This window comes from Mus caroli, chromosome 7 (assembly GCF_900094665.2).
Source record: "Mus caroli chromosome 7, CAROLI_EIJ_v1.1, whole genome shotgun sequence".
NCBI classification, from domain to species: Eukaryota; Metazoa; Chordata; class Mammalia; order Rodentia; family Muridae; genus Mus; species Mus caroli.
In genome coordinates, this window is record NC_034576.1 from 23,672,064 (window position 1) to 23,686,423 (window position 14,360).

The 14,360-nt window shown below is 52.9% G+C and overlaps 1 protein-coding gene across 3 annotated transcripts in view; it reads left to right on the forward strand.

Annotated features, from left to right (window-relative positions):
• The first annotated feature begins 290 nt into the window (after window positions 1-290).
• Smg9 (SMG9 nonsense mediated mRNA decay factor) overlaps window positions 291-14,360 on the forward strand; it is a 23,290-nt gene continuing 9,220 nt past the window's right edge. Inside the window, exons 1-6 of one of the 3 annotated variants that reach the window (XM_029480088.1) lie at window positions 291-579; window positions 3,890-4,045; window positions 6,142-6,216; window positions 6,312-6,567; window positions 6,650-6,747; window positions 8,228-8,340. In XM_029480088.1, the coding sequence (XP_029335948.1) occupies window positions 3,896-4,045; window positions 6,142-6,216; window positions 6,312-6,567; window positions 6,650-6,747; window positions 8,228-8,340 (692 nt within the window). In that variant the 5' untranslated portion in view covers window positions 291-579; window positions 3,890-3,895. Of the gene's footprint in view, window positions 580-651; window positions 756-3,889; window positions 4,046-6,141; window positions 6,217-6,302; window positions 6,568-6,649; window positions 6,748-8,227; window positions 8,341-14,360 lie in introns of those variants that run through there. The other 2 variants (XM_021166798.2, XM_021166799.2) reach the window with 2 other exon arrangements.

The following is a 14,360-nucleotide window of genomic DNA, read 5'->3' on the forward strand; positions in this document are numbered from 1 at the left end:
CTCCTTGCAGCCAGCTGAATCAGTCTTGTGCTTGCTCAGATAAGGACGTTAATTCCTTCCTTCCACCGTACCCTACCCAGGTCGGTGTGACAACACTACAGAAGACCCGGGATTCGAACTCGAAATCTCCAGAGCTGCCCACCCAGCCCAACAGCAGGCCCGCCCAGAGAAACAATGCGCACGCGCCTTCTCAGCCGCAACATACTCCCTCGCCCCTCCGTAATCCGCATGCGTGCTGAAACCAGACACCTCCATTTACGCATGCTCAATCTAACGCGCACGTTGGGTTCGCTTGCGCTCCCAGCCCGCGGCGCATGCGCCGAACCAGCAGCGCGGGCCCTGACTCGTAGGGCTGCGTACTGTGGCTTCCTCTTCTTCCTCCTCTGGGAGCTTCCGGGACGCCAAGGCCTGTTCCGGAATAGCCGGCACCCGCTTTCTCGGCCTCTCTCTTTCTCTGGCTGGTGACCTTCCGGCACCATTTACACGGCAGGTGGCTGTGGAGGACCTTCCCCGCCCACGCTGCACTCCCGTCACTCAGAGTGCGCGCTGCGACCCAGGAACTAATCTGCTCTGCCCTAGGTAAGGGGAAGGGGGGACGCCGCGAGCCCGGGAGAGGCGGGCGCGCCGACGGGGCGGGGCTTGGGGTGGGGCGTATTCAAGCCCCGCCCCCGCTCTGCCGTTAAAAGGTCGCTGGGCGGCTGGCCAATGGGAGTAGGAACCTGAAGGTCTCGGATTAGCGGCGCCTTTAGCTGGAGGTACAAATAAATTAATAGAAACTATAGCCACTGTAAAGTGTCCCTGTAGTACTGGTACGAGCCTTCTAATAGTATCGGGAGGAAATTTCTGGACACAGTCCCAAGGAAGCCGACACACACCTAGGGCCACCTTCCAAGTAGTGTTTACATGGAAATTGGATTTTGAGTTTCTTCATGCCTGAGTATTGGAAGGAGGCTCCATATAAGACTGCAAGTAGGGCCTGGAGAGATGGCTCAGAGGTTAAGAGCACTGACTGCTCTCGCATAGGTCCTGAGTTCAATTCCCAGCCACTACATCTGTAATGGGATCTGATGCCCTCCTCTGGAGTGTCTGAAGACAGCTACAGTGTACTTATATATAATAAGTAAATCTTAAAAAAAAAAAAAAAAAAGACTGCAAGTAGACTAGGAAGCACTTAGAAAAATGGGTGAATAGGGCTGGACAAGGTGGCTCACACATGTAATTCCAGTAGTGTGGAACCAGAAACAGGAGGGTCGCCATGAGTTTGAGACCAGCCTGAGCTGCAGAACAGGACCCTGTTTGAGAGGGAGAGGTGAGGAGGAGGAAACAGTATTAAGTTGTGGAATGTGCCATGCCTCAAGAGTAAAGGCATTAGACCAGTTAAGAATTGGGGGTCTCCTGGAAAATCTTGCAAAGCAACTTGTCAATTCTAGAAGATTCTCCAGAAGAGGTGCTTTACATGGTAGAGGGGTGGGTGGGAAGATAGCTCAGTGTGTGAAGTGCTTGTTTGCAAGCATGAAGACCCAGGTTTGATCCCCAGCAACCACATAAAAAGTGGAGCCTGGCGGCACGATCTTGTCATCCCAGTGCTGCGGAGGCAAGCCTGGCAGATGTGCAGAGCTCCTTGGCCAGACAAAAAAAAAAATGTGGGGCTGGCAGGATGGCCAAAGAATTGACTTCCATCCCTGCAACCTACAGGATGGAAAGAGAAAATGGTCTCTCGGAAGTTGTCACCTGGCCTCCACAAATGTGATATGGCTCTGTGCCTGCTTGCACGCAGGCATGTGTATGCGTGTGTCTCACACACACAAGAAACCCAGCTCCCACCCCAACATTATGCAGATTAGACTTCATTCTGTGAGGTCAGAAATACCAGCTTAGTAGTTTGTGCAGAGCTCTTCCTGGAGAACCCTGGAAGCAGCATTACAGGTCCCAGATTGCAGGTAGATGGTGTCTTAGGTTAGGATCGTTCCCCACAAGACCTGATGAGTAGAGTCAACTACTGATTCCAGAACAGTGTGCAGATGGACACTTCCCTTGCCTGAAAGGAGGGTGGGTGGTCCCAGTGAACATCACTTCATTGTGAGGACAGGATCTCTATGGGGGCAGGGGATTAGACTCTGAGGCACTGGGGAGGTCGTCAGGAGCAGACAGTTAATTGCGGGGAGGAAGGAGTCCCAGTCTGTGGGGAGAGGGCCTTAGACAGTAAACAGTCATTTACGACCTGACTCATTCCAGCAAGCATCTGTTAGCAGGTCCTTGCCCTCCTTGGTCAGTCAAGTTTGTGGCTGTGGAGAGGTCACTCGGGCCTGAGAGGGGCTAGACAAGCCCCCACACGGCCAGCAAAAGTGCCTCGTCTGTCAGTTCCAGAGTGTGTCACAGGGGCTGGTTGATGTCATTGAGGCCTGAGGTGACGTGGGGAAGGGTTTGAGGGAACACAGTGTGAGGGCCAGACGCTGGGTTTGTAGGTCCTAGGGGGTCACACTGTCGCCACCTCTACTGCTTCTGTTGTTCACAGAAGGCAGCCATAGCCACTCTGTCACTGTGAGGCCAGATTTCAATGAGCCCTTATGTTTGGAAACAGGAAGACTGCAGATCTGCTCTGCAGGCCACAGTTTGCCAGCCTAACCTCTGGAGCCAGGGCAGGCAGCCCCGTAGTGTCCTGTGGGCAGCTGAGCACTCAGGGGTGTCCCTAGAGCACATTCTCTTGTAAAGACCCCAAGACACTTTCCCCGGGGGCCTGGAAGCTGATAACACCAGAGGTGGAGAGTGGGGTGCATAGTCCAGCAGTCCAGAACATGTTGGTCCACAGGAACCTAACGGAACCAGGTAGATAAAAGGGCTCGTGGGAGTGAGCCCCCCCGCCCCCACTGTCACCACACATGAATGGGTGGGTGATCGAGAGTCCTTCAACAGGGGGACTTGTTGCCTATGGGAAGGAGTCTGTCTCGTTTCTATGTGACTGTGCTCCAGTAAGTTGTACTCCTGTTGGACCACTTCAATAGTTGCAAATAGCTTTGGTCCCAAAAGAGAGACATAGATTTGTTTCTCACCGGCTTCAGAGGTAGGCAGTGTAAGGTTATCTGGGGACTACCAACACCTTGTGTCTTGTTTTACCATGATTTCCACTAAGCTGCCTTGAAGGTCAGGGTAGCTGCCTGAACCCCTTTTAGCCAAGAGGAGGAAGAGGCAAAAGACGCGTACCTGTTTCTGTAAAGGGAAGTTTCTGAATGCTTCCAAGCCACCCTTCTGTTGCCACACCATTGGGCACACCTAATTGCAAAAACAGCTTGAGAAGTGTGTTCTGGGTGCTGTGTGTTAACCTCACCAGAATGGAAGAAGTCAGCATAAACAGAAGGCCACTGGCAGCTGGCTGCCGCCACAGCCACACAGCTCCAGTTGGCTGTTTGTTCTCTGTGTGTATATGTGTGCAATTACATGCACATGCATGCAGTACCCAAGGAAGGCAGAAGAGGGCAGTGGTTCCCTAGAGCCAGAGATGCTGGTGAGCTGTCCTGTGTGAATGCTGGAAGTAGGACTTGGGCCTTCTACAACAGCCATGTGCACTTTGTGGCTGCTGAGCCATCTCTCCAGCCTCTGGTTTGTTTGTGGGTTTTGGGTTTGTGGTTGTTAAGAGTGGGTGGGTGGGTGTAACGAGTGCAGGTGTCTGTGGAGGCCAGAAGCACTGGTTACTGTGCGTGTGGAGTCAGTGCCTTCTCTCCTACCATGTGGGTCCTGAGGGTTGAACTTAGGGCAGGCTTGGTGGCAAGCACCTTTACCCACTGAGCGGCCTCACTGTTCCCAGAGCTTCCTTTTATGAAGAACCTCATGCAGTCAGGTGAGCCCATGGAGAAGCCTTCCCTTTGCACCAAAACCTCCTTTTTCCTTCCAGGTGACCATGTCGGAGTCTGGGCACAGTCAGCCTGGGCTCTACGGGATAGAGCGGCGGCGGCGGTGGAAGGAGCCAGGCTCCAGTGGCCCCCAGAATCTTTCTGGGCCTGGTGGTCGGGAGAGAGACTACATTGCCCCCTGGGAAAGAGAGAGACGGGTGAGTGCAGGATTCCAGCTTAGTAGAGCCCCTGCCACCAGCTCAACAAGGTTCCATCCAGGAGCAGTGGACATGTCTGTGTCCAAAGCTGCCCTCAGGGGCAGCAGGAGGGAGAATAAAGGGGCTGTTTTGATGGTCAAAGGAGACCTGTAAGGAGGTGACTTTGAGTAGGGACCTGGAGAAGGTGAAGGGACAAGCCATTTCAAAACCCTCGCTGAAGAACATTGCAGACAGACAGACAGGCTTGCGGTGTCCAGTGATGCTGCAGCAGGAGGGAGAACCAAGGGGAGGTGGCCTCAGATCCCACAAGGCCCTCACAGGGCTTGGGCTTTGACGAAGAGGAACTGCATTGGAGGCTTGACCCAGAACTGACCTCAGCTCCCATTTTAAGGAGTCGCATGTCACCACCAGCAGCACCTAGCATTATGTTCCCCTGCCTCTCTGGATGCTATGTCTCGGGGGGCTTCCCAGACCCTGGCGTGGACTGGGCCACATACAGCCCTTGGGGAAATGCCCTGGTCTTCCTGCAGCTGTCAGCTGTCATCCTGAAGAAGCTGCTCTGAGTCTTACCTTGTCTCAGACGGGGCTCCTCTCCACGTTCTGTACACCCTGCCTTAGATCTGACCTTAGCCTCTTTCTGCAGATCTTCTCTCTCTCTCTCTCTCTCTCTCTCTCTCTCTCTCTCTCTCTCTCTCTCTCTCTCTTCCATCCATCCATCCATCCATCCATTACTTAGATGCCCTGCCTCATGAGCTCAGCTGTCACCCTCAGCCTCCATCCTGCAGGTCTTCCCTCAGAGCTGTTCTTGCCAAAGCACTTTGTTCATCCTGGGGTTGTGCCGAGCCTATGAACCAATGGAGTGAGCGGGGTTTAAAGAGATACAGGTCCACTGAGGGTCCAGAGTAACCTCAGGCATAAGCAGGCCTGAAGCTTGGGCCTTGCCCCTCTGACTAGGGATCTGGTCTAGGAAAGTCCGTTAGCGCATGAGAGCAGGGCAGGGCCAAGGTTTGGCAATCAGGGTAGCAAGAATCCCAGTGGCTCCCACAGAGCAAGCATCTGCCACGTGTCAGCTGTCCTACTGGGTAATACACAGGCTGTTCCCCTCGTCCTATACTAGTCCTATGAGGGCAGAGCTCCTGCCCTACCCCCACAGTTGAACAGATAGGAGTAGGTTACCAGTTACTTAGGTTAGGTCTTACTTAGATTACTACTCTGCTGCTGGGCTATGTTCCCGCCCCATCTGCAAAGCTCCAAGCCCTCACTCCTTCCCATGGGGCTGGTCCAGCAGAGGAAACTGTTGGGAGTGCTGAGGATGTCAGACTGGAGTCAGGTAGCCAGCCGCATTCTGTATGGGTTTCTCAGCCTCATGGGCGTGGTACCAGCACCTGGGTATGTAGGTACTTTTCCTTTGCAACCTGCTTTTAATAAGTGTTCAAGCTCTCCTCTAGCCCACCACCCAGCGGAGGCAATGGAAGAGGAAAGTTATTAGGCTATGGGGGAAGTGGACCTGCTCAGCAATAGTTCTCTGGAGGAGAGCTCGATCTTCTTTGTCAGCAGCTCAGTCCCAAAGCAAACACCAAATACAGCTCAGCAGCTGCAGACACCAGACACAAACCAACAGCTGTAGCTCAATCCTGAGGAAACTGCAAGGCTGGCCAATCAGCCTGAGGGGAGACTACAGAAGCAGCAAGCTGCCGCAGGAACCCCACGAGCCTGCCTGCGTTTCTCTCAGTGGTGGAGGTGTAATATATAAGGCAAATCAATACAATCATGCCGTTATCGAAGAATAGCAAGGCAGAACCAATGCTCAGTGCTCATCCCACAGTCTGTGGGGTCATAGCTATACTCCTCCATCATGAGTCCTTTCACATCTTTGCTGTATCAAAATGTCCTTTCACCTGGGTCTGCTTCAGGAAAACATTATTTCCCATGTCTGCTTTAGCAAGACATCCTTTCGCACATCCTTTGTGTCCCCCAGCAAAACATCATTTGACATAACTGACTTTCCAAACAACCCAGAAGTTTCCCCTTCATGGGTAGGGTGGGGAGGCACCATGGAGGCTGTCTAGACAAACAGCTGTGTTCCCTCTCCTCAGGATGGCAGCGAAGACCCCAGCACTAATGTCATGCAGAAAACCCCCATCATCCTCTCAAAGCCCCCAGCTGAGCGGGTGAGTGTGGAGGACCTCAGGAGGGAGGCGGGAGGAGGGGATGATAGGAGGTCTCCCAAGTGCCCGGCAACCTTCTCACCCCACAGTCAAAGCAGCCGCCACCTAGTACAGCGCCAGCTGCACCGCCAGCCCCGGCCCCACTGGAGAAACCCATTGTGCTCATGAAGCCACGTGAGGAGGGGAAGGGGCCTGTGGCTGGAACAGGGGCTTCCACCCCTGAAGGTACTGTGCCCCCGCCCCCCACGGCCCCTGCACCACCCAAGGGAGAGAAGGAGGGGCAGAGACCCACACAGCCTGTGTACCAGATTCAAAACCGGGGCATGGGCACTGCTGCCCCAACTGCCATGGACCGTGAGTGAACCCCACAGGCTGGGCAGGGACCAGCTCCTGCCTCCCGGAGACCCTCACTGTCCTGTCTCCTCTCTCCATCCAGCTGTGGTGGGCCAGGCTAAGCTCCTGCCCCCAGAGCGCATGAAGCACAGCATCAAGCTGGTAGACGACCAGATGAACTGGTGTGACAGCGCCATTGAGGTACGGCTCCCCAGGCCCCGCACCTCTGTCCACACCCCTCCAGAACAGAACAGCCCTCGGGACCGGAGGGGGTGTCATCAGTCAGGCCTGAGTTTCATCCAGCTTAGAGGACTGGTAGTTGAGAGTCATGGTCTGTTGATAGTGTGAGGGGCGGTGAGCATTGAACCCGGGGCCTTGTGCTTGCTAGGCGAGTTTTCCCTGTTTCTTACTCTTGGTTCAGAAGTGGGGTCTTACTAAGTTGCCTGGGCTACCTTGAACTGCCTGTCTTCCTGCCTCTGCCTCCTAAATAGCTTGGATGGCAGGCCTGTGACACCAGGGCAGGTTGAAGCCCTGATTGCCCTGACATCTCTTGGTAAAACATCCCTGCTACCCTATACCCCAGAACTCCTGTGCCTTTGCACACCAGAGGAAGGTCCTGAGCCTGCTCCTACACTCCTAGGTCTAGCCCCATGCTGTCTTCACAGTACCAACCAGAGGCTCCTTCCCAGCAGCCCTTGCTCTAGTTAGAGCCTTACATTGCTAGGCCCACACACCTGTGCTCTGCTCGGGGCTTTTCCACAATTGCCCATGCTCTGGAAGGACTGCCCTTCTCACCTCTTAGCCCGAGCCTGTTAGTGCTACACACCAGGTCTGTGTGTTACCTGGCCCTGCCTGCTTGCTCCACAGTGGCCCTTTTCTGCAGTGATAAAGTGGCTTGTTTGAGCTACCTAGTGTGGCAACCTCCTCCACTGTGCAGGGCTACTGAGCAAGCCCTTGACATTGTAACTCCCTGGGGCTGAAGACAGAGTTGTCAATTTTGTTTCAGTTTAATGAAGTGAAATAGCCACATGGAATCCACCTATCACAGTGAACACCCAGTCCCGAGTAGTTTGGCTTTAAGGTACAGGGGCTCATTAAACCCTGGCCCGAGGCCTTTTTTTATTTTATTTTTTCCTGAGTCCCTCTGGTGATTCTGGAGAAGTGCCAGCAAATCAGTTGGCTTTTGGAATAGACTCCTTCTCCCCCTAGTGGTAAAGATCAGCAGAGCTGGTGGCCCCAAGGCGAAGGTCTCAGGTGTTTAAAGCTCCAGACACAGTTCCTTTCGCTAATCTCCTGCCACACGCCCTCCCTCCGCCTGGAGCCAGGGGCCTGACGTGGGTAGTCCTGTAGTCCTGTCTGCCTGCCTCTCTGTTCCTTCCCTAGAAGTACCTGGTTCTCAGCCCTCCGCTGCTATTGTTTCCTGCCCAGATCTTACAGGGTTAGCCTCCGTAGGTCGGTGTGACTGTAGACACCCTTCCACTTCTCAACCACGGGAGGCTTTCTCACTCAGCTTTTCCAGACACTAGGGCGTGGGTTCAGAGCTTACACATGAACCTGCCACAGCACTGCCCTTTGTCCAGATGAAGGGAGTGAGACTGACCAAGTGGGTGGGTGAGCCTACCAAAGGGGCCTGGCCACGCCTGTCAGGCTTGTGAGGCTCATGTTCCCCATTGCCCCCCAGTACCTGCTGGATCAGACGGACGTGTTAGTGGTCGGTGTCTTAGGCCTCCAGGGGACAGGCAAGTCCATGGTCATGTCACTGCTGTCTGCAAACACTCCAGAGGAAGACCAGAGGTGAGGGGCATGGGGCAGGGCTGGAGGAGGCCGGGAGAGCAGGGGAAGGTGACCGCCCGTGGGGAGGGTGGACTGGGTATCAGAACTGCAGGGCTCCTTCCTGGCCTCACCTTCAGAGATAGGAAGAGTGTGGGCTAGCTGAGTCTAGCTCCCAGCCAGGAAGGGGAATAAAGTCACTAAGGCTTTGAAAGGTGGTGGCTGCCGCAGGCTTGGTGTCAGATCTCCGGATCTGGTTGACTTCAGGCTAATCAGCTCCTACTATTTGAGTACATTTATCTTGTCATATTTTAATGCCTGTGGGTGTCGTACCTGTATGTATGTCTGTGTGCTACCTGTGTGCTTGGTGCCTGGGAAAAGGCTTTGGATCTGGAGCTGCCGTCACAGATGGTTGGGAGCCTCCTTTTAGGTGCTGGAAATTGAATCTGGTCCTCTGGGAAAGCAGCCAGTGTTCTCAACTCCTGAGCCATCTCGCCAGCCCCTCAAGTGGAGTTTGAAAGAATGAAGCAGATGCCGGGCGTGGTGGCACATGCCTTTAATCCCAGCACTTGGGAAGCAGAGGCAGGCAAATTTCTGAGTTTGAGGACAGCCTGGTCTACAGAGTGAGTTCCAGGACAGCCAGGGCTAGTCTCAAAAAATTTTTTTAAAAAAAGAAAGAAAAGAAAAGAAGCAGCTGGCACAGAGCCCAAAAGTTAAGGGTGCCTGGTGATCTGGGAGACAGGGCAAGGAGAGCCATGTGGGGGGAGCGGATCCTGCACCAGCCCAGGTCCTCCTGTGTCTCTGCGTACGGGGAAGGAGTAGAGAGGATACCGTGGCCTGTGCACGGGTCTTGAGTCGGGAGAGGTGTGATGGAGATAAATGGTAGCGTTAGAGGAGAGGTTAAGGAGGAGGGCCTGAAGAGCTGCGTCCTGACCCGGGCACAGACAGGGAAGCCTGGCCCTCCCACAGACAAGCTCTCCAGATACAAGTGGGACAAGTGACCCCTGTATGTGTGCATCACACATTAAGCCCTACACCCCTACCTCAGAGTGACCTGGCACACAGCCTAAGTCACATATGCCCTGTCTCTCCCTGTCATGCATACATGGTCACACACATGTCCACCAGGCTCTCCCTACCATCTCCTGAAGGCTGACTCAGCCCAATGCCTCTATCTGGACGCCACCCCCTCTCCCCTACACAACCGAGCAGGAGCAGGGAGGGCAGGGAGGAAAAGACCAAAGGACGACTCAGAATATGGGCTGGGGTGGGGAGTGTCTCAGGGTCACTGTTGCTATGGTGAACCATGATCAAGAGCAAGTTGACGAGGAAAGGCTTATTTATTTGGCTTCCTCTTCCGCATCGTAACTCATCCCTGAAGGAAGTCAGTCAAACAGAGCCAGAGCCTGGAGGCGGGAGCCGAATCACAGCACCTCTATGAAGAGCTGCTGCTTACTGGCTTGCTTCCCTGGCCTGCTCAGCTTGTCTTCTTATAGAACCCAGGGCCACCAGCCCAGAGATGGCACCACCCACAAGGGGCTGGGCCCTCCACATCAAGCACTAATTATGAAAATGCCTTACAGCAGCCGTTCTCTGTGAGTCTCAACTGTTTCAGGGGTTGAACGACCTTCTTTAACATGTTATGATTCATAACAGTAGCAAAATTGCAGTAATGAAGTAGCAATAAAAGTAATTTTATGGTTGGAGTCCCCGCAATATGAGAAGGTACGTTAAAGGGTCACGGCATTAGAAAGGTAGAGAAGCCCTGCCCTGTGGCATGCCTGCAGCCTGGTCTTACGGAGACGTTTTCTTAATTGAGGTTCTCTCTCAGATGACTTTAGCATGTGTCAAGTTGACATAAAACCAGCCATCACAATTGACCCTTGTCAGCTTGACAACAAACATCACTGTTAAACCACGACTGTTCTTTCTTATTGATCCCCAAGATCATATTAAAAACATAATTAACTTAAAAGTCCCACCATCTTTACAAATTCAAACACATTAAAAGTTAAGTCCCTTTAAAATATCCATCTCTTTAAAAATTCAAAATCTCTTAAAAGTTCAGAACCTCAACTGTGGGCTCCTGTAAAAATCAAAATTGAGTTAAATACTTTATTTCAAGAGGGAAGAACCAGGGCACAGTCTGAATCAGATGATAACCGGCAGAATGAATAATTCAGTGTACAGTGTCTGGGATTCACTCACATCCTCTGAGCTCCACCAAAGGCCTGAGTAACTTCTCCAGCACTGCCCTCTACAGCACACAGTGTGGCTTCTAGGCTCTGGCTGACTCCACTCCACTGCTGTTTTTGGTGGTCATCCCGTGGTACTCACTGGGGTCTTCTACTGTGGGGCTGCACTTTCACCATAGGCTCTCTTCAGAGCACCAAGCCTCAACTTCTTTGCATGATACCTTCAGTTCTGGGCCTTCAACTGTCACTGAGGCTGCACCTTCACCCATGGCCTCTCCTGGCCCCTCACAGTGCTAAGCCTCAGCTGGTCTCCATGACCCCTTCATGCCTTCAAGGCCAGTACCCCCAGGGTGATTCTTGCATTACCAAGTTTGGCACCAGTGCAAGGTACAACCTCGGCCACCTCTGGAACCCACTTGTGTGTGCTGACTCTTAGGAAGTATTTCCCAGAAGATTTCACCTCAGGGATTCGGGTTTCTTCTTAATCATGGCTAATTTCTCAGCTCCAGCCAACCAGCATCAACCGTCCCAGTAAGCAAAGGTTTCACTTCAGTGATGCTGGTCTCTTGTTAATCACAGCTGACTCTTCAGCCCCAGCTGACCACAGCCACAGAATTTTAATTCAAAACAAAAAATTGGCCCCAGTAGAGTCTTTCCACTTCCCTCTGAAACTTCCCAAGCCAGGCCTCCATCCCTTGCACTGATCTCAACATCCTTATCTGTCCAGCCTCCCAGGACAGCCCACTGAGGGTGCAGTGTAGCTGAGAGAAAATATTTAATCTCAGTTAGGGGCTTCTAACCTGCCTTTGATCATTCAGTCCCCAGATAAAAGACACACACTTTTATTATTTACAATAGCCTTTATCAGCACTAAAGCTAGGCCGATATCTACCCTCTGTGCTATTAAAATCTATTTCCTATCAATACCCCAAGTTATTACTTATATGTTTCATCTGAGCTGTTCTTAACCCCACTTGGCCAGTCCTCAGAGCCATGCTTTCTTGACTCCTACCCCATGGCTTGCATCTTCTCTCCTTCCTTCCTTTCTATCTCTCCCTGTGTACACCAGGAGAACCACCACCCCAGCCCTCCTCACTCCCTTACCCCCACCCCCACCCCCCACCTCGCTTATCTCAATTCTGCTCATCTGTAGGCTGTAGGCATTTTATTCACCAGTCAGAAGTAACTTGGAGGCAAGGTCATGTAGGTCACTTGGGTCTGTGTGTGGACTCTCTTGTCTCTTAGGGCAACCAGACCTTGCGGGCCCACACTCAGCATTACAATACATAGCAACAGACCAAACCTCAACACTGGCATTTGTATTCCAAAGTTCCAGAGTCCTTCCACAATCTTTCCCCAAAACATGGCCATGTCTGTCATAGCAATACCCCACTACCCTGGTACCCACTTATCTTAATCAGGGTTTCTATTGCTGTAATAAACACCATAACCAAAGCAAGCTGGGAGGAAAGGGTTTATTTGGTCTCTATATCGGTGTTAATCATTGAAGGAAGCCAGGGCAGGAACCTAGAGCAGGAGTTGCTGCAGAAGCCATGGAGTGGGCCTGGTTACTGGCTTGCTCAGCCTGCTTTTCTATAGAACCCGGGCCACGAGCCCACGGATGGGCCCGCCCACAGTGAACTAGGCCCTCCCCCATTTTAAACATGCCTTGTTCGCAGCCTGATCTTATGGAGGCAGTTTCTCAACTGAGTTCCCCTCCAGACACAGTAAGGGCCAAGCAGTCTCCAGGAGCTAGGGCTCGGCCTTCCACAGAGGGCGCCCTAGCGGCACAGACAAGTGTTCCGAGCCGCAGTTTTATTGTTGGATTTTATTGAGGGGTAGGGGTTGTGTTTCATTTCTTTAAGACAGGGTCTCCCTACGTAGCCTAGGCTGGCTTTTATGCCACAGTCCCTAGGGAAGGGGTCCATAGTTCTCACCAGGTCTCAGGGTCTGGTGAAAACCCAGAAAAGGTTAGGGAGCCCTGTTGCCTTGGCCTGGGGCTAAGAGGTCCCTCTGCCTCTCCATCCTTGCCCCTTGCCATCCTGTACTGTGCCACTGTAGCTCCTGGGAAGCCTCTTTCATGTCCCCTGTGCTCTGGGCTCTGTTACCATTTATACCTGTGTTGAGCATGCATGCAGTAGACTTTGGTTCCGGATCTTAGGTCCTGGAGGACTCACCTGATTTACAACCCGTCTCCCCCACTGCGTACCCAGCCCCTGCTCCCAGCTATTCTATCCTTTGACAGATGTCAAGACCCACTGGGCCAGTCTCTGTGCCTTCCCTCAGTTCAGCAAGTATGTAGTGAATGCGCCCTGTGTCCCCACCCCTGTTCTTGGTGCTGGGTTCCACGATGCCATAGCCTGCCTTGTGAGCTTGTTTTCTGGGACATTTGTAAAGAGAATCCATCTGGCACGGTGGAGCCATTTGGCATGCTGAGAATGATAACAGCCAGGCATGTGGTGCATGCCTATGGTCCCAGATTTCAGGAGGCAGAAGCAGAAGGATCAGGCATTTGAGGCCATCCTCAGCTACATAGTGAGTTCAGGGCCATCCTCAGCTACATGAGTTCAGGGGTCATCCTCTGCTAGATAGTGAGTTCAGGGCCATCCTCAGCTACATAAGTGAGAGCTCAGGGTCATTCTTGACTACATGTAAGTTCAGGGGTAGTATGAGTTACGGAGCAAGCAGAAAGGAGTCAGCTCAGTGATGGAGCACTTGCCTAGGCAGCCTGCCAGGTGAGGAACTATCGGTCTAAGTTGTTGCAGGGTGAGGAGACGAGAAGCCAAGGTGGGCCGTGCGGCTGTGCCCCTGAGCCACTCTCCATACGCTCCTGTAGTCCGCGTACACAGCAACACAGAGATGCTTCCACCCACACCTGCTCATTGCCCCTGTGCTCCGTGACTCTCCAAGCTGGTGCTCCTGGCTCTACCTGGCCTCTTCTTGCCTCTTGTGCTGCCCCTTGCTACAACCTGCTACAGCCCTGGTGTGCATCCTTCTTTCCTCGCACAGGCATGTCCTTCCCAACCCCCTCACCTTCTGCCCACAGCACTGCAGTTTCCCTCCTCACAGCAGATTCCCCACCCCACTGCCGTTCTTCCTATCCCATGGCACCAGAGCGCTCGTGATTAGTGAGCTAGACAGAAATGAGCTTGGGAAGGACACCCAGCTGGACAGAAAAGTCTTAGGAGGCAGCGGCCTTGTCTCCTCTGATGCTCTGCCTGGTGTCTGGCCAGTGCCAGCCATGTCAGGTGGGTTCTGTAGTGTTTGCTGAGGACGATGCCTGCTCCACGCACGCTTCTTCAGGACAGGATGTATGTGAGAGCCCCACCCCACCCCTGCCTCCTCCCGCCACCAAGGCAGGTGCTGTCACAGCTCTGTCATGAGGAGACCCGCTGACAGGAAGCGCAGCTTCTCTGCTGTATCCTGGTGTCCAGCACAGAGAAGGGTGCTTGGTGATTGGCAGCTAGCATCTACTTTGATGGTCTGAGGGCTTTCATGTATGTCAACCTCACAGCAGCCTTAGGCTTTGGGGCACAGAGTCAGATGGGTCTGTCCTTCAGCCTGCAGGCCACATATAACCCAGGCTGGCTATGGACACAGCCCAGTACAGGTTGTTAAATAACTTAAAACACTTTGCAGTTTTGTAGGTGAAATATGTAATTCTCTGTTTTGAAATTTTATTTTTTTTATTTATTTATTTATTTATTTATTATTTTTTTGGTTTTTCGAGACAGGGTTTCTCTTTATAGCTCTGGCTGTCCTGGAGCTCACTTTGTAGACCAGGCTGGCCTCGAACTCAGAAATCCTCCTGCCTCTGCCTCCCGAGTGCTGGGATTAAAGGCGTGCGCC